Source organism: Manis pentadactyla, chromosome 1, assembly GCF_030020395.1.
Source record: "Manis pentadactyla isolate mManPen7 chromosome 1, mManPen7.hap1, whole genome shotgun sequence".
In the NCBI taxonomy this organism is placed as follows: Eukaryota; Metazoa; Chordata; class Mammalia; order Pholidota; family Manidae; genus Manis; species Manis pentadactyla.
The window spans coordinates 45236093-45255990 of record NC_080019.1 but is presented as its reverse complement, the minus strand read 5'-3'; the positions used below and the strand labels follow the sequence as shown (position 1 = coordinate 45255990).

Sequence of the window (19898 nt, the reverse complement as noted above, 5' to 3'; positions counted from 1 at the left end):
TCCCCTTTAATTTCTCTTAAGAGTGACTTGTAGTTTTCAGAGTATAAGTCTTTCACTTCTTTGGTTAGGTTTATTCCTAGGTATTTTATTTTTTTTGATGCAATTGTGAATGGAGTTGTTTTCCTGATTTCTCTCTCTGTTGGTTCATTGTTAGTATATAGGAAAGCCACAGATTTCTGTGTGTTGATTTTGTATCCTGCAACTTTGCTGTATTCCGATATCAGTTCTAGTAGTTTTGGGGTGGAGTCTTTAGGGTTTTTTATGTACAGTATCATGTCATCTGCAAATAGTGACAGTTTAACTTCTTCTTTACCAATCTGGATTCCTTGTATTTCTTTATTTTGTCTGATTGCCGTGGCTAGGACCTCCAGTACTATGTTAAATAACAGTGGAGAGAGTGGGCATCCCTGTCTAGTTCCCGATCTCAGAGGAAATGCTTTCAGCTTCTCGCTGTTCAATATAATGTTGGCTGTGGGTTTATCATAGATGGCCTTTATTATGTTGAGGTACTTGCCCTCTATTCCCATTTTGCTGAGAGTTTTTAACATGAATGGATGTTGAACTTTGTCAAATGCTTTTTCAGCATCTATGGAGATGATCATGTGGTTTTTGTCTTTCTTTTTGTTGATGTGGTGGATGATGTTGATGGACTTTCGAATGTTGTACCATCCTTGCATCCCTGGAATGAATCCCACTTGGTCATGGTGTATGATCCTTTTGATGTATTTTTGAATTTGGTTTGCTAATATTTTGTTGAGTATTTTTGCATCTACGTTCATCAGGGATATTGGTCTGTAGTTTTCTTTTTTGGTGGGGTCTTTGCCTGGTTTTGGTATTAGGGTGATGTTAGCTTCATAGAATGAGTTTGGGAGTATCCCCTCCTCCTCTATTTCTTGGAAAACTTTAAGGAGAATGGGTATTATGTCTTCCCTGTATGTCTGATAAAATTCCGAGGTAAATCCATCTGGCCTGGGGGTTTTGTTCTTTGGTAGTTTTTTGATTACCTCTTCAATTTCGTTGCTGGTAATTGGTCTGTTTAGATTTTCTGTTTCTTCCTGGGTCAATCTTGGAAGGTTATATTTTTCTAGGAAGTTGTCCATTTCTCCTAGGTTTCCCAGCTTGTTAGCATATAGGTTTTCATAGTATTCTCCAATAATTCTTTGCATTTCCGTGGGGTCCGTCGTGATTTTTCCTTTCTCGTTTCTGATACTGTTGATTTGTGTTGACTCTCTTTTCTTCTTAATAAGTCTGGCTAGAGGCTTATCTATTTTGTTTATTTTCTCGAAGAACCAGCTCTTGGTTTCATTGATTTTTGCTATTGTTTTATTCTTCTCAATTTTATTTATTTCTTCTCTGATCTTTATTATGTCCCTCCTTCTGCTGACCTTAGGCCTCATCTGTTCTTCTTTTTCCAATTTCGATAATTGTGACATTAGACCATTCATTTGGGATTGCTCTTCCTTTTTTAAATATGCTTGGATTGCTATATACTTTCCTCTTAAGACTGCTTTTGCTGCGTCCCACAAAAGTTGGGGCTTAGTGTTGTTGTTGTCACTTGTTTCCATATATTGCTGGATCTCCATTTTGATTTGGTCATTGATCCATTGATTATTTAGGAGCGTGTTGTTAAGCCTCCATGTGTTCGTGAGCCTCTTTGCTTTCTTTGTACAGTTTATTTCTAGTTTTATGCCTTTGTGGTCTGAAAAGTTGGTTGGTAGGATTTCAATCTTTTGGAATTTTCTGAGGCTCTTTTTGTGGCCTAGTATGTGGTCTATTCTGGAGAATGTTCCATGTGCACTTGAGAAGAATGTATATCCCGCTGCTTTTGGATGTAGAGTTCTATAGATGTCTATTAGGTCCATCTGCTCTACTGTGTTGTTCAGTGCTTCCGTGTCCTTACTTATTTTCTGCCCAGTGGATCTATCCTTTGGGGTGAGTGGTGTGTTGAAGTCTCCTAGAATGAATGCATTGCAGTCTATATCCCCCTTTAGTTCTGTTAGTATTTGTTTCACATATGCTGGTGCTCCTGTGTTGGGTGCATATATATTTAGAATGGTTATATCCTCTTGTTTGACTGAGCCCTTTATCATTATGTAGTGTCCTTCTTTATCTCTTGTTACTTTCTTTGTTTTGAAGTCTATTTTGTCTGATATTAGTACTGCAACCCCTGCTTTCTTCTCACTGTTGTTTGCTTGAAATATGTTTTTCCATCCCTTGACTTTTAGTCTGTACATGTCTTTGGGTTTGAGGTGAGTTTCTTGTAAGCAGCATATAGATGGGTCTTGCTTTTTTATCCATTCTGTTACTCTGTGTCTTTTGATTGGTGCATTCAACCCATTAACATTTAGGGTGACTATTGAAAGATATGTACTTATTGCCATTGCAGGCTTTAAATTCGTGGTTACCAAAGGTTCAAGGTTAGCCTCTTTAGTATCTTACTGCCTAACTTAGCTCGCTTATTGAGCTGTTATATACACTGTCTGGAGATTCTTTTCTTCTCTCCCTTCTTGTTCCTCCTCCTCGATTCTTCATATGTTGGGTGTTTTGTGCTGTGCTCTTTCTAGGAGTGCTCCCATCTAGAGCAGTCCCTGTAAGATGTTCTGTAGAGGTGGTTTGTGGAAAGCAAATTCCCTCAGCTTTTGTTTGTCTGGGAATTGTTTAATCCCACCGTCATATTTGAATGATAGTCGTGCTGGATACAGTATCCTTGGTTCAAGGCCCTTCTGTTTCATTGTATTAAATATATCATGCCATTCTCTTCTGGCCTGTAGGGTTTCTGTTGAGAAATCTGACGTTAGCCTGATGGGTTTCCCTTTATAGGTGACCTTTTTCTCTCTAGCTGCCTTTAACACTCTTTCCTTGTCCTTGATCTTTGCCATTTTAATTATTATGTGTCTTGGTGTTGCCCTTCTTGGATCCTTTCTGTTGGGGGTTCTGTGTATTTCCGTGGTCTGTTTGATTACTTCCTCCCCCAGTGTGGGGAAGTTTTCAGCAATTATTTCTTCTAAGATACTTTCCATCTCTTTTCCTCTCTCTTCTTCTTCTGGGACCCCTATAATACGGATATTGCTCCTTTTAGATTCGTCACACAGTTCTCTTAATATTGTTTCATTCCTGGAGATCCTTTTGTCTCTCTCTATGTCAGCTTCTATGCGTTCCTGTTCTCTGATTTCAATTCCATCAATGGCCTCTTGCATTCTATCCATTCTGCTTATAAACCCTTCCAGAGTTTGTTTCATTTCTGCGATCTCCTTTCTGGCATCTGTGATCTCTTTCCGGACTTCATCCCATTTTTCTTGCGTATTTCTCTGCATCTCTGTCAGCATGTTTATGATTCTTATTTTGAATTCTTTGTCAGGAAGACTGGTTAGGTCTGTCTCCTTCTCTGGTGTTGTCTCTGTGATCTTTGTCTGCCTGTAGCTTTGCCTTTTCATGGTGATAGGAATAGTCTGCAGAACTGGGACGAGTGACGGCTGGAAGGACTTCCTTTCTTGTTGGTTTGTGGCCCTCCTCTCCTGGGAGAACAGCGGCCTCTAGTGGCTTGTGCTGCGCAGCTGCGCGCAGACAGGGTTTCTGCTTCCTGCCCGGCTGCTATGGAGTTAATCTCCGCTGTTGCTGTGGGCGTGGCCTGGCTCGGGCAGCTACTCCAAAATGGTGGAGTCGCGTTGGAGCAGGAGCTGCTGGGAGGCTATTTATCTCCGTAAGGGGCCTCCCTGCTCCCTGCAGCCCAGGGGTTAGGGTGCCCAGAGATCCCGGATTCCCTACCTCTGGATTAAGTGGCCCGCCCTGCCCCTTTAAGACTTCCAAAAAGCACCCGCCAAAACAAAACAACGACCACAAAAAAAACAAGAAAAAAAATTTTTTTAATTAAAAAAAAAAAAATTTTTTTAATTAAAAAAAAAAGGGTGGTCGTTCGTTTTTCTTTATTCTCCGGTGCCAGCCTCAGGCCTCTGCTCACCGGTCTTTCTGCCCTGTTTCCCTAATATTGGGGTCCCTGTCCCTTTAAGACTTCCAAAAAGCGCTCGCCAAAACAAAGCAGCAAAAAAGCAAAAAAAAAAAATGGTCGCGCGCTTTTCTTATGTCCTCTGTCGCCCAGCCTCCAGTGCCTGCTCACTGTTCTTGCTGCCCTGTTTTCCCAGTATCGAGGGCCCTGCACTCTGGCCCGGATGGCTGGGGCTGGGTGTTCGGCAGCCCTGGGCTCCGTCTCCCTCCCGCTCTGCCTGCTCTTCTCCCGCCGGGAGCTGGGGGGAGGGGCGCTCGGCTCCCGCGGGGTCGGGGCTTGTATCTTACCCCCTTCGCGAGGCGCTGGGTTCTCTCAGGTGCGGATGTGGTCTGGATATTGTCCTGTGTCCTCTGGTCTTTATTCTAGGAAGGGTTGTCTTTGTTATATTTTCATAGATATATGTGGTTTGGGGAGGAGATTTCCGCTGCTCTACTCACGCCGCCATCTTCCGCCCCCGGGTCTTGCTTTTTTATCCATTCTATTACTCTGTGTCTTTTGATTGTGCATTCAGTCCATTTACATTTATGGTGATTATTGATAGATATGTACTTATTGCCATTGCAGGCTTTGGATTCGTGGTTACCAAATATTCAAAGGTAGCTTCTTTACTATCTAACCATCTAACTTAACTCTCTTATTATGCTATTATAGACACAGTCTGATGATTCTTTATTTCTCTCCCTTCTTATTCTTCCTCCTCCACTCTTTATATGTTAGGTGTTTTATTTTGTACTCTTTTATGTTTCCTTTGACTGCTTTTGTGGATACTTGGTTTTATTTTTTGCCTTTAGTTAGTATTTGGTTGGTCTGCTTTCTTTGCTGTCATTTTATTTTCTCTGGTGACATCTATTTAGCCTTACAAGTGCTTCCTTCTAGAACAGTCACTTAAAATTATCCTGTAGAGGTGGTTTGTGGGAGACAAATTCCCACAACTTTTGCTTGTTTGGAAATTGTTTAATCCCTCCTTCAAATTTAAGTGATATCCATGCTGCATACAGTATTCTTGGTTCAAGGCCTTTCTGTTTCATTGCATTAAATACATCATGTCCTTCTCTTCTGGCCTGTAGGGTTTCTGTCAAGAAGTCTGATGATAGCCTGATGGGTTTTCCTTTGTAGGTGATCTTTTTTTCTATGTCTGGCTGCCTTTAATACTCTGTCCTTGTCTTTGATCTTTGCCATTTTAATTATTATTGTCTTGGTGTTATCCTCCTTGAGTCCCTTGTGTTGGGAGATAATGTGGGCTTCCATAGTTTGAGAGACTACTTCCTTTCCCAGCTTCGGGAAGTGTTCAACAATTATTTCTTCAAAGACACTTTCTATCCCTTTTTCTCTCTTCTTCTTCTTCTTATGGTAGCCCTGTAATGCGAGCATTGTTCCGTTTGGATTGGTCACACGGTTCTCTTAATATTCTTTCATTCCTGGAGATCCTTTTCTCTCTATGCCTCAGCTTCTCTGTATTCCTGTTCTCTGATTTCTATTCCATTAACAGTCTCTTGCACCTCATCCAGTCTTCTCTTAAGACCTTCTATTGATGGTTTCATTTCTGTTATCTTTTTCTGGACTTCATCCCTTAGCTCTTGCATATTTCTCTGCAGGTCCATCAGCATGGTTATGACTTCTGTTTTAAATTATTTTTCAGGAAGACTGGTATGTCTGTATCACCGGGCCCTCTCTCTGGGGTTGTCTGAGTGATTTTTGATTGGACCAGATTCTTCTGCCTTTTCATTGTGATAGAAGTCATCGCACGCAGGTGGTGTGTGTGTCAGCTGGGAGAACAAAGTCCCTTCCTGCTTGCTGGTTGCCTTGCCCTTCTCTGCTGCCTATGTCAGTTCCCTGCACACCAGGAGCAGTCTTAGGGATAATCTCCTGAGCTGCCATGTGCAGGGTGGCCCTTGGGATAGCCTAAGGCACTGCGTGGGGTCCCACACACGCCGGGTGTGTTCTCCTGTGAGAAGGGCGCCCTTCGTGCCTTCTGGACCTTGTTCCTGCTTCTGCTGCCTGTGCCAGTTACCTGCACACCGGAAGTAGTCTCTAGAATAATCTCCTCAGTTGCTGTGGGTAGGGCAGCCCCCAGGATAGCCTAGGGCACTGCAGGGAATGGCAGATGCACCGGGTATGTTCTCCTGTGAGAACAGCACTCCTTCATGCCTTCTGGACATTGCTCTGGCTTCCTCTGCCTGTCCCAGTTAGCTGCATGCTGGGAGGAGACTGTGTGGTTGCTGTGGGCCAGGCTGTTCTCTGGCTGCTCTGCAGCTGTGGTGGGTCAGCTGGTTTGCTTGCAGCAACGGCCAGGGGGGAATGAATGGCAGGCTGCTTATCGCCATGAGGGGCCTTGGGGCTGCATTACCCCCCAGGGGGTTAGGTCGCCTGAAGTTCCTTAAGATTCCCAGCCTGCTGGGCTGAGTATGCCAGAATGATTTTGTCCAGCTGTTAAGCCTGTGTCCCTTTAAGACTTTTAAAAAGCACCCACTTTTCTTCTGTCCCAGGGAACCCAGCTGTGGGGACCCACTTGCAGTCTTCATCTTGGATGTTACTTTGCAAGTATACCATGCAATGTGTGTCTGTGCTTCCAGTGCAGATTACTAGGGTTGGTTATTTAGCAGTTCTGTGCTTCCACTCCCTCCCAACTCTGATTCTTTTCCTCCCACCAGTGATCTGGTGTGGGGGGAGTGCTCAGGTCCTGCTGGGTCATGGCTTTGTATCTTACCACCCTTTTCATGAGATTCTGAGTTCTTGCAGATGTAGATGTAGCCTGGCTGTTGTACTGTATCTTCTGGTCTCTCTTTTCAGAATAGTTGTATTTGTTGTATTTTTAAAAATATGTATGGTTTTGGGAGGGGATTTCCACCACCCTACTCACACTGCCTTCTTGAGCTCTCTGGTCGTATGTATTCCTTTATCCAGCTGTTAACTTGTATCCTTTATTAAACTGGTAAATGTTAAGTGTTTTCCCCAGTAATATGAGCTACTCTTGCAAATTAATTGAACTTAACAGGGAGGTCACTGGAACAGAACCTCCAATATGTAGTGGTTAGATCAGCACAGGTTAACTGCCTAGGGCTTGCAATTGGCATCTGGATTGGGGGGTGGCAGGCAGTCTTATAGAATGGACCCCTTAACTTGGGGAATCTGGTGCTGCCTCCAAGGGCAGATGGTATCAGAATTGAGTTGAGTTCCTGGACGCCCTGCTGATGTCGAGAATTGCTTGGTGTCATACGTGGGAAGACCCCCTCTTATACATACATACACACACACACAAACATGCATGTGCACACAAATTGCACTGGGTCTGAGAACCCAAAAGAAGTTTTTGAGGGAACTCAGAAGTACAGCACAAAGGTCCCAGGGAGCATTAGCTAGGCACAGCATAATGAAGAAGGGACCATTAAGAATGGTGGTTTCAGGCACCCACAAAAAAGAGTCCCAAACATGGGAAGATGCAGCTCAGTTTTTGCTCCCCCACTGCATGCGCCTGCCATCTGGCACCTCCCTTGGGCCCCATTCCTTCTCACCTGACACCACCACAAGCCTAGTTTCATGCATGTACTTTTCTCTTTTTGTGATTCTGAGATTGAAATCCCCTAAAAGAACCCCACCTTACCAAGTCAACTAAAAACTTACTATTCAAGGGGCAAAAAAGGGTCTTAGTAAGTGAAAGCCTAAATACTAGAAAACATTGATATAAAATGTGTACCAAGCCATTTTGATATTTCAAAACGTGCCTTGCTCCAGATCCCCACGTAGAATGGCTTCTGCTCTAAGCTACATACAGTAAGATATTATGTAACACGGGGAGCAGACCTTGGTGCCTGGTTGCCTACATTCAAATCTGGCCCTACCCATTACTAACAGGATAACCTTAGGTAGCCGCTTCACCTTACTTTTTTCTCCTGTAAAACAGCTATAATACAATTACCTACTTCATAAGCTACATGAAGCACTTGGAATAGTGCCTGGCTTATACAAAACACTCAATATTTTTAGCTTTTATTACTATGATTATTGTAACGATCTGATTTCTACTTCCATTGCAGCCATTTCCCCACTGCATTCAGTCAGCTATTTCTCATTCCCTCATTAAACTTTAAGCTCCTTGAGAAGAGGAACCTACCTGTGCTCATTTTTCACTTCCCTGCTCTTAAAAAAGTAAATTTAGTTTAAAATTTAAAACAGAAGTGAAAAAACTAAGAACTGTAAGTCATGTCTTTTTTCTTATTTTCTTGGCTTTTTCACTCTCATTCTTTTCCTTCCCTAACATTTTAACTTATTATCTCCTCCCTGTCACCGTTTCTCCACCCCTGCATCTAATACAGAAAATACTGCCACAGCACAGGCATGGGAGCTGGCTGAACCTGGGCCCCCCGATGCTCACAGGCCCCCCCCACTAACAGCAGAGTAGGAGCTCTGACAGCAGTACTTATGGACCCCTGGAGTCTAGCGTCAATACGCACCATCTCAGACTGCTTCTCATGTCAGACCTGCTTTCAACACACCATAATGTCATCTCAACACAGGGTTAAAAGTAACCCACAGTTTGCTGAGGTTCTGGAAAAGTGAACCTGCTTGCTTACTGTATCCTGAAGTCCTGTCCTTCTGTGGAACCTCGACCTGGATACTGGGCCAGTTGCAAGGCTAAAGTCTTGAGCCGTCTCTTGCATTCCAGAAAATCCTGGGTGTGGTAAAAGTCAGTGGAGGCTGAGAGGGGCAGTCCATCCCTCACCCTTATCACACAGGCAAAAAGGATCATGGACATGGTCCGCAAAAGAAGTCATGAGGACACCTAAGGAAAGCAAGGTCACCTTGTTACTGAGGCCCAGTGATGGCACCAGAGCCCGTCTGCCCTCCGGACGTCCACTCTGGTTATCTCACCCTCACCCCCAATATAAGTGCAAATGTCACTTTTATTATTTCCCTCCTCCTCCCAATTTTCCTCCCTTCTTTATCTTGTCTCTTTTCACTTGTAATCCTGCCTTTCCTTCTCTCTAATGAATCTCTCCTTTCCTAGAATTTAACTGGGATGAAGGAGAAGAGAGAAACAAGAAAGTGGGGCAAGAAGGGCTCAGGAGCAGTAGCAATGACAGTGAGGAGCAGGACACAGGTAGTAAGATGGCCCCAGGGGACAGGAAGCACCTGGCACTGGAAGCAGCAGGGATGGGGAATACTTAGCCATGGAGGCAGGTGACGAGCAGTGTGGTTGCCATCTCCTCACCTGCAGGACAGGGATTCTGAACCTCTAACTTAAAGCTGGAGGCAAGGAGAGCAGAAGGAAAGATTGGAACTGAGAGAATATAGTATGTTCTCTGGAATTTCTGCAAATGTTTGCTACAAGGACAGTCTTCAAAATGATGACTGAGTTCCTACAGATGACTAGAGGAAGTCATTTAGCAAATCATATTACAGTAAGGTACTAAATATTTGGCTATGATATGTGAGCACCATTAGGAAACAAAAGGGAATAGATTCTGATGCCTTCATCAAATTGCAACACGGTGCTGTTCAGGGTAGAAACAGCTCTGGACCAGTTCTGCTGGCAGAGACTGGCTGGGTTTTAGCCGCATTCTGCTGTCTCTGGCAGCTTGTACAGGTCATAACCCACACACACCTGCATGTGGCAGCCCTGCAAGCAGGCTCTAGTGAGGTGGCTGCTACAGCTCTTAGGGGCTTTCCATGTGCCCACACCACTCACAGGTCCTCTACCTGCTAGGATCTCAATAAGCAAGTACAGTGGTGGGCTTTTCTTCCGAAGAACTCTAGAAATGTAACCATGTTTGTGTCTCAATTCCTGTGAGCAGCAGGAACAGGGAGCCCCAGGATGCACACTCCTCTCTTTACCTCTGTGCCTCTGTGTATTCTTTGCCTATGTCAGCCACTCCTCTGATCTCCCCATATCCAAATCCACATCAAGAACTGCCTTAATCCACCCTTTCCATGAAACCTCCCCAGACTTGCCCAGCTGGAACTATTTCTACCTCCTCTAAATTTGCAGAGAATCTACCTCTGTTTTTTATTTTACTGACTTACCATTTTCACTACCTGTAAGTTATAAGAATAAAGACCATTATCTGGAATGGATAAGTAAATAATTAATTTTACACATAAAGAAACTGCAGTGGCGGGGGCTGGTGGCGCCAGGAGCAGTAAATGAGCTGCACTGCAAAGAAGATCTCATACACACATACATATACACACACCCTGGGTCTCCAGGTGGCAACTGTGGCCGCATCCCCGGCAGCTGCTCCAGGCAAAGTGACAGGAAAAGACGGTTTCTCTATGATACAGAATCCTGAAATGTAATATATCTTAAAAAGAAGTAGTACCTGCTAGATGGAATAAAATGATGTAGGTTGATAAGAAGTAGAGATTTTATTCAATTCTACCCTCTCTCTTCAATCTCACTTTCCAACCTAGAAGTACCCATCAATAGCAATTTGGTGTGTCTCCTGATAACAATTCTGCTTTCAGACCAGTGAGAACACTGTGAACCACTTTTGCTGTCTTCTGGAGCAATTGCCAGTTTTGCTCTAATAAAAACAAAACAATAGGGGAGACAAGAAAAGATGGCGGCATGAGAAATGAGGCTGAAACCTCCTCCCAAAACCACATATAATACGAAAATACAGCAAATGCAACTAATCCAAAAAGAGAGATTGGAAAGAAGGCTGCAACAGATGGACTACACCTGGGGAAAAGAGAAGACACCCACAGAAAATGATGAAGTAGAAAAGCTGCAAACTGGCAGGACCCAAGCCCACCTCCCACCCCAGCTCACCAGCAGGAGGAAGAGAAATGGAGCAAGGAGGGAGTAGAAGCCCAGGACTGCTAAACACCCACCCCTGGAAATCTGCTCCGGGAGCATGAACCCACATTACATGGTGCTCTGGAGATAAGTGGAGTTGGAAAGCAAAGACAGGCAGAATACTCAGAAAGACTGAGATTCCAGCAGTTTGTGGAAAATAGGTACCCACAACTGGCCACTCCGGGACAAAAGAAAGGTGGGCACTTTTAAAGACTTCCTGATAGTGAGAGGGGTGCTAAAGGAGCAAGTCTTACACAGAGCTTGAAGATCAAAAGAAAGGACAGGTGGGCAAAATCGTCCCTGCCCACTCAGCCCAGCAAGTTGGGAACGTTCAGGAGCTTCAGGTGCTCCATCCCACTGGCTGGAAAAGCAGTCCTGAGGCCCCCTACTGCAATATGCAGCCTGCCACCAGTTCATCCTGGCCAGCATCAGTTCATAAACCTGCTGCCTCCACCATCGTGCCAGGCCAGCCAGAGGGTGGATCCACCTACATTAGCTACACAGGCATAACGCAGAGGCTCCTCCCTATGCACATGGCCTACTGGCCCGGGCACTGGAGTCAGGCACTGCATCCGGGAACCAGGAAAGAGCTCTTTCCACCCAGCAGGCACTGGCACCACTTGCCTGCGACCCCTACCATTGCTCCAGGTGCTGGGAAACTCCAGAGAATAGAATTTCTGTGCACTAGAGGGCATCATCTACAAAAACCTATTATTCCATAGTAATCATTAGAAATATGAAAAGGCAAAAGTATCTTGTAAAAACCAAATCCCTCAAACACCAGAAAGTGAAACTGAAATCACCTACCTATCTTCTTGATAAAGATCTCAAAATAAAAATCATAAACATGCTCACAGAGCTACAGAAAATTATTCAAGAGCTCAGGGAGGGCTTAAAGAAAGAAATAGAAACTTTGAAAAATACAGTACCAGAAGTGAAACATACAACGAAGGAATTTAAAAGCAGAATAGATGACATAGAGGAGATGGTAAATGAAATAGAAATTAGAGAACAAGAATACAAAGAAGCTGAGGCACAGAGAGAAAAAGGATCTCTAGGAATTAAAAAATAGTAAGACAACTAACTGTGTGAACAATCCAAATGGAACAATATTCATATTATAGGGTTCCAGAAGAAGAAGAGAGAAAAAGGGATAGAAAGTCCCTTTGAGGAATTAATTGCTGAAAAGTTACACAATCTGCAGAAGGAAATCATCTCTCAGGCCATGGAAGTGGACAGTTCTCCCAACACAAGGGACCCTAGGAAGACAACACCAAGACATGTAATAATTAAAATGGCAAAAATCAAGGATGAGACAGAGTATTACAAGCAGCCAAAGAGAGAAAAAAGATCACCTAGAAAGGAAAACCCATCATGCTATTGTCAGACTTCTCAGCAGAAACCTTACAGGCCAGAAGGGAGTGGCATGATATATTTAATGCAATGAAACAGAAGGGCCACAAACTAAGAATACTATACGTGGAAAGATTATCATTACATTTGAAGGAAGGATTAATCAATTTTCAGATAAGCAAAAGTTGAGGGAATTTACCTCCCCCAAACTGTCTCTACACTGTATTTTAAAGAAACTGCTATAGATGGAAATGCTCCTAAGGCTAAATAGCTGTCACCAGAGAAACTAAAACCAAAGCAAAGTAAGTAAACCAAAGCAAAGTAAGTAAACCAATTAATTACTAAGAAAATGCAAAAGTAAATCAAATACCTACAAAGTCAGTCAAGCGATACATAAAGAGTATAGAATATGATACCTAATATATGAATAGTGGAGGAGGAAGAAAAAAGAAAAAAAACCCTTTAGATTGTGTTTGAAATAGCATAATAAGTGAGTTAAGTTAGAATGTCAGATAGTAAAAAAGCTACCATTAAACCTTAGATGGAAAGCACACATCTAAAGTCTGCAACAGCAAAAAGTAAATATCTATTGATAATTACCCTAAATGTAAATGTACTGCATGTACCAATCAAAAGACACAGGGTTATAGAATGGATAAAAAAACAAGACCCATCTATATGCTGCCTACAAGAGACTCACTTCAAACCCAAAGACATACACAGACTGAAAGTAAAGGGATGGAAAAAGATATTTCATGCAAATAATAGGGAGAAGAAAGCAGGAGTTGCAAAACTTGTATCAGACAAAACAGACTTCAAAACAAAGAAAGTAACAAGAAACAAAGAAGGACATTATAAAATGATACAAGGATCAGTCCAACAAGAAGATATAACCATTATAAATATCTATGCATCCAACACAGGAGCACCCAAATATGTGAAACAAGCACTAACAGAATTAAAGGGGGTAATAGAATCAATACACTCATTTTAGGAGACTTTAACACACCACTCACTCCAAAGGAAGATCAACCAGACAGAAAATAAGTAAGGACACAGAGGCACTGAACAACACATTCGAATGGATGGAACTAACAGACATCTACAGAACACTCTACCCAAAAGCAGCAGGATACACATTCTTCTCAAGGACACATGGAACATTTTCCAGAATATATCACATACAAGGCCACAAAAAGAGCCTCAGTAAATTCAGAAGGATTGAAATTGCACCACTCAGCTTCTCAGACCACAAAGGTATGAAACTAGAAATAAATTATGCAAAGAAAACAAAAAAGCCCACAAACACATGGAGGCTTAAAAATATGTTCCTAAATAATCAATGGATCAGTGACTAAACTAAAATGGAAATCAAGCAATACATGGAGACAAATGAAAACAAAAATACAACAGTCCAATATTTGTGGGATGCCACTCTAAGAGGGAAGTACATAGCAATACATGCCTACCTCAAGAAACAAAAACAATCCCAAATAAACAGCCTAAACTCACAATTAAAGAATGTAGAAAAAGAACAAATGAAATCTGAAGTCAGTAAGGAGGGACATACTAAAGATCAGAGCAAAAATAAACAAAATAGAGAAAAGCAAAGGCAATAGAAAAAAATGAAACTAAGAGTGGGTTCTTTTACAAAATAAATAAAACAGATAAACCCCTAGGCAGAGGACATATCAAGAAAAAAGAGAGAGTTCACAAATAAACAAAATCAGAAACAAAGAAGGAATAGTCACAACAGATAGCACAGAAATACAAAGAATTATTAGAGAATACTATGAAAAATTATATGTCAACAAACTGGATAATTTAGAAGAATGGACAAATTCCTAGAAAGGTACAACCTTCCAAGACTGACCCAGGAAGAAACAGAAAATCTGAACAGACTAATCACCACCAATGAAATTGAACTGGTAATCAAAAAACTATCAAAAAACAAAATGCCAGGACCAGATGGCTTCATAACTGAATTCTACCAAACATTTAAAGAGCTAATGCCCATCCTTCTTAAAGTATTCCTAAAAGTGAAAGAAGAGGGAATACTTCCAAATCCACTCTAATACCAAAACCAGACAAAGATATCACAAAAAGGAAATTAAAGACTAGTACCCCAGATGAACATAGATGCAAAAATCCTCAACAAAATATTAGCAAACCAAGTTCAAAAATACACCAAAAGGATGATCCCTCACGACCAAGAGGGATTTATTCCAGGGATGCAAGGATGATATGATATTTGTAAATCAACAAATATCATACATCATATTAACAAAAGGATAAAAACCATATGATCATCTCAACAGAAGCTGAAAATGCATTTGACAAAATTCAACATCCATTCATGATAAAAACCCTTTAACAAAACAGGTATAGAAGGTATGTACCTCAACATAATAAAGGTCATATATGACAAACCCACAGCTAACATCATACTTAATGGTGAAAAGCTGAAAGCTTTTCCTCTAAAATCAGGAACAAGGATGTGCACTCTCACCACTTTTATTCAACACAGTACTGGCAGTCCTAGCAACAGCAATCAGACAACACAAAGAGATATAAGGCATCCAAATTCATAAGGGAGAGGTTATACTATCATTATTTGCAGATGACATGATATTTATTATACATAAAATCCCTAAAGAATCACCAAAAAACTACTAGAACTAATAACTGAATTCAGAAAGTTGTAGGACACAAAATTAGTACACAGAAACCTGTTGCATTCCTATATACTAACAATGAACTAGCAGAAAGAAAAAGCAGGAAAACAATTCCATTTACAATTGCATCAAAAAGAATAAAATACCTAGGAATAAACCTAACCAAGGAAGTGAAAGACCTATACCCTGATAAGTAAGACACTCATAAGAGAAATTAAAAACACAAATAAGTGGAAATATATCCTGTGCTGACAGATAGGAAGGACTAATATTGTCAAAATGACCATCCAGCCCCAAGCAATTTACAGATTTAATGCAACCCCTATCAAAATACCAACATTCTTCAATGAACTAGAACAAATAGTTCTAACATTTGGAATATGGAACCACAAGAGACCCTGAATAGCCAAAGCAATCCTGAGAAAGAAGAACAAAGACAGGGGGACTATGCTCCCTGACTTCAAGCTATACTACAAAGCTACAGTAATCAAAACATATGGTACTAGCACAAGAACAGACCCATAGATCAATGGATAGAATAGGGATTCCAGATATAAACCCAATGCATATATGGGTAATTATTATATGATAAAGGAGTCATGAATATATAATGGGGAAAAGATAGCCTCTTCAGTAACTGGTGTTTGCAAAACTGGACAGTTACACATAAGAGAATGAAACTAGATTACTATCTAACTCCACACACAAAAGTAAATTCAAACTGTATCAAAGACCTGAAAATAAGACATGAAACCATAAAACTCTTAGCAGAAAACATAGGCAAAAATCTCTTGAACATAAATATAAGCAATTTTTTCCTGGACATAGCTCCTCAGGAAAGGAAACAAAAGCAAAAATTAACGTGGGACTACATCAAATCATAAAGCTTCTGTACAGCAAAGGACACCATCAGCAGAACATAAAGGCATCCTACAGTATAGGAAAATAAACGATTTATCCAATAAGGGGTTAACACTCAAAATATATAAAGAGTTCATATGCCTCAACACCAGAAAAACACACAAATAACCCAATTAAAATATGGGCAGAGGACCTGACAGATACTTCTCCAAGGAAGAAATACAAATGGTCAACAGGCACATGAAAAGATGTTCCACATCACTAATCATCACAGAATTGTAAATCAAAATCCCAAAGATATCACCTCACACCAGTCAAACAGTCACTATCCAAAAGACAAGAAATAACAAGTGCTGGCGAGAATATGGAGAAAGGGAAACACTCCTACACTGTTGGTGGGAATGTCAATTGGTGCAGCCACTGTGGAAAACAGTATGGAGATGCCTCAAAAAACTAAAAATAGAATTATGATTCAACCCAGTAATTTCCACTTCTAGAAATATACCAAAAGAAAACAAAATCCCTGATCCAAAAACATATATACACCTCTGTGTTAATTGCTGCATTATTTACAATAGCCAAGATATGGACACAACTTATGTGTCCGTTGATAGATTAATGGATAAAGAAGAAGTGGTACATATGCACAATGGAATATTATTCAGCCATAAAAAGAAAAGAAATTCTGCCATTTGCAACAACATGGATGGATCTAGAGGGTATTATGCTCAAGTGAAATAAGTCAGGTGGAGAAAAACAAATACCATACAATTTCACTTATTTGTGGAATATAAATAATAAAAACAGAATGAACAAGACAGCAACAGACTCATAGATACTGAGAAGGGACTGTTGTTTACCATTAGGAAGGGGTTGCAGTGGGTGAGTGGGAAGGGTAAGTGGGTTAAAGGGGCACAAAATTTCTTAATCATAATGTAGGTCAGTCATGGGGATAGCAGTATGGCACAGAGAATATAGCCAATGATTCTGTAATACCTTCTTATGTAGACAGTAGCTGTACTAGTGGGGGTGAGGATTTAATAATATGGGTAACTGCTTAACCACTGTGTTATATAATTGAAACTAATATAAGATTGAATCACTAAAAACATAATAACAATGAAGAGATAATCAACTGTTGTAATACCAACAGAACAGAGATGATAGAATATCTAATAGCCCTTAAAATAGCCATCATATAAAAGCTTCACTTAGTAATTATAAACACTTAGAAAAATTGAAAAAGTCTCAGCAAAGAAATAGAAGATATGAAAAATCAAATAGAAGTCTTACAATTTAAGAAATACAATAAACAATAAGTAAAGTAAAAAAATTGATGAGCTCAACAGCAAAATGAAGGGGACAGAATGATGAATCAGCAAACATAAAGAGAGAACATAGAAATTACAAATTTGAACAACCTGACAGAAACCAGACCGAAAAATATTGAATAGAGCCTCAGGGACTATGGGACTGTAACTAGTCCTGGAGGAGAGGAGAAGGACAGAAGGACAGACCTGGAGGGAAGGACTGAAAAAGTAGATAAAGAAATAATTTCTGAATATGTCCCAAATTTGGTAAAAAACATAAGCCAACAGTTTCAAAACACAATAAATCCCAGAAATGATACATCCAGAATTGCAACACCTGCTTTCTTCTCTCTGTTGTTTGCATGAAATATCTTTTTCCATCCCTTGACTTTAAGTCTGTGCATGTCTTTGGGTTTGAGATGAGTCTCTTGTAAGCAGCATATGGATGGATCTTGCTTTTTTATCCATTCTATTACTCTGTGTCTTTTGATTGGTGCATTCAGTCCATTTACATTTAGGGTGATTATTGAAAGGTATGAATTTATTGCCATTGCAGGCTTTAAGTTTGTGGTTACCAAAGGTTCAGGGTTAGCTTCTTTACTATCTTACTGTCTAACTTAACTCGCTTGTTGAGCTATTATAAACACGGTCTGATGATTCTTTATTTCTCTCCCTTCTTATTCCTCCTCCTCCCTTCTTCATATGTTGGGTGCTCTTTTTAGGAGTGCTCCCATCTAGAGCACTCCCTGTAGAATGCCCTGAAGAGGTGGTTTGTGGGAGGCAAATTCCCTCAACTTTTGCTTGTCTGGGAATTGTTTAATCCCTCCTTCATATTTAAATGATATTCGTGCTGGATACAGTAGTCTTGGTTCAAGGTCCTTCTGTTTCATTGCATTAAGTATATCATGCCATTCTCTTCTGGCCTGTAGGGTTTCTGTTGAGAAGTCTGATGATAGCCTGATGGGTTTTCCTTTGTAGGTAACCTTTTCTTTCTCTCTGGCTGCCTTTAATACTTTGTCCTTGTCTTTGATCTTTGCCATTTTAATTATTATGTGTCTTGGTGTTGCCCTCCTTGGATCCCTTGTCATGGGAGTTCTGTGTACCTCTGTGGTCTGAGAGGCCATTTCTTCCCCTAGTTTGGGGAAGTTTTTGGCAATTATTTCTTCAAAGACACTTTCTATCCCTTTTTCTGTCTCTTCTCCTTCTGGTATTCCTATAATGCGTATATTATTCCTTTTTGATTGGTCACTCAGCTCTCTTAAAATTCTTTCATTCCTGGAGATCCTTTTATCTCTCTCTGCATCAGCTTCTCTGCGTTCCTGTTCTCTGTTTTCTAGTCCATTAATGGTCTCTTGCATCTCGTCCATTCTGTTTTGAAGTCCTTCCAGAGCTTGTTTTATTTCTGTATTCTCCTTCCTTAGTTCTTGCATATTTCTCTGCAAGTCCATCAGCATGGTTATGACTTTTGTTTTGAATTCTTTTTCAGGAAGACTGGCTAAATCTATCTCCCCAGATTCCTTCTCAGGGGAAGATGTAGCAGATGCCGAAGCTGTCTGGGTTAGTCTTGTCTGGATCATATTTTTTTGCCTTTTCATGTTGACAGGTGCTATTGACTGTCAGCTGGGAGGGCCAAAATTTTCACTTGCTACTGGCCTTTCTTTACTGGGAAAACTGCGACCCCTAGTGGCTTGTGTTGGGTAATTGCATGTAGACTGGGTCTTTGTGTCTTGCCTGGCCGGAATGGAGGAATTTCCCTTTCTGTGGCCGTTTTGCCTTAGGCTGCTTCTCTGCTTTCGCAGCGCCCGGAGGGGTAATGGACAGGGGTGCTATTTGGCTGTTTACCTCCGTGAGGGGTCTCAGAGCTGTTGCTCAGGGGGTTAGTGCGCCCGGTTTTCCCTGTAATTTCCAGCTGCTGGACTGTGACCTGTGTTGTTTCCGTCTAGCTGTTAAGTCCCTGTCCCTTTAAGACTTTCAAAAAGCCCCCGCTTTTCTTTGTCACAGGGGCATCAGCTTCAGCACCCGCTCAGAGGTCTTGCTGCCCTGTTTCCCTAGTATCCAGGGCCCCCCGCGCACGCACTGTGTCTGTGCTCTGGTGCGGGTGGCTGGGGCTGGGTGTTCAGCAGTCCTGGGCTCCGTCTCCCTCCCGCTCTGCCTATTCTTCTCCCGCCGGGAGCTGGGGGGAGGGGCGCTCAGGTCCCACCGGGCCAGGGCTTGTATCTTACCCCTTTCACCAGGCGCTGGGTTCTCGCTGGTTTAGTTGTAGTCTGGCTGTTGTCCTGTGTCTTCTGGTCTCTCTTGTAGGATTAGTTGCATTTGTTGTATTTTCAAAAATATATATGTTTTTGGGAGGAGATTCCCACTGTCCTACTCATGCCGCCATGTTGGCTCCGCCCCTGATACATCCAAAGAAATACATGCCAACACCCATAATAGTCAAACTTAAGAAACATAAAGACAGAAAAAATACTGAAAGCAGCAAGTAACAATACCTTAACTATATTGAGAAAATAATTCAAATGACAGCAAATTTTTCATAGAAACTCTGGAGGCCAAAAAGAAGCACATTTTTCAAGTGCTAAAAGAAAAGAGTTGCCAACCCAGGATAATGTATTTTCAGCAAAAATATACTTCAAGAGTGGAGGGAAAATTAAACCATACTCAGATGAAAGAATTTGTTGGTGGCACACCTACTCTAAGAGAATGGCTACATGAAGTTCTACAAACAAGTACGAAATGATAAAAGAAGAAATATTGGACAGACTATCAGGAAGAGAAACAACAAAGTAAAAACAGTGAGAAAATCAATGAAACAAAGTGTTACTCCTTTGAAAAGATCAATAAAATTGACAAACTTTTACCAAAACTGACAAAGAAAAAATGAGATGAGACATATTACCAGT

The 19898-nt window shown here is 41.3% G+C and overlaps 1 protein-coding gene across 7 annotated transcripts in view; it reads right to left on the bottom strand.

The window, feature by feature from the left end:
• Positions 1-19898, bottom strand: part of SEC22C (SEC22 homolog C, vesicle trafficking protein) — a 72419-nt gene that overhangs the window by 25788 nt on the left and 26733 nt on the right. For 4 of the 7 annotated variants that reach the window (XM_057497510.1, XM_057497517.1, XM_057497529.1 and 1 more), the window contains exon 2: positions 8575-8783. The exons of 1 other annotated variant lie outside the window; for it this stretch is intronic. In XM_057497510.1, the coding sequence (XP_057353493.1) occupies positions 8575-8756 (182 nt within the window). In that variant the 5' untranslated portion in view covers positions 8757-8783. Of the gene's footprint in view, positions 1-8574; positions 8784-9133; positions 10273-10320; positions 12436-19898 lie in introns of those variants that run through there. 2 more of the 7 variants (XM_057497512.1, XM_057497513.1) reach the window with 2 other exon arrangements.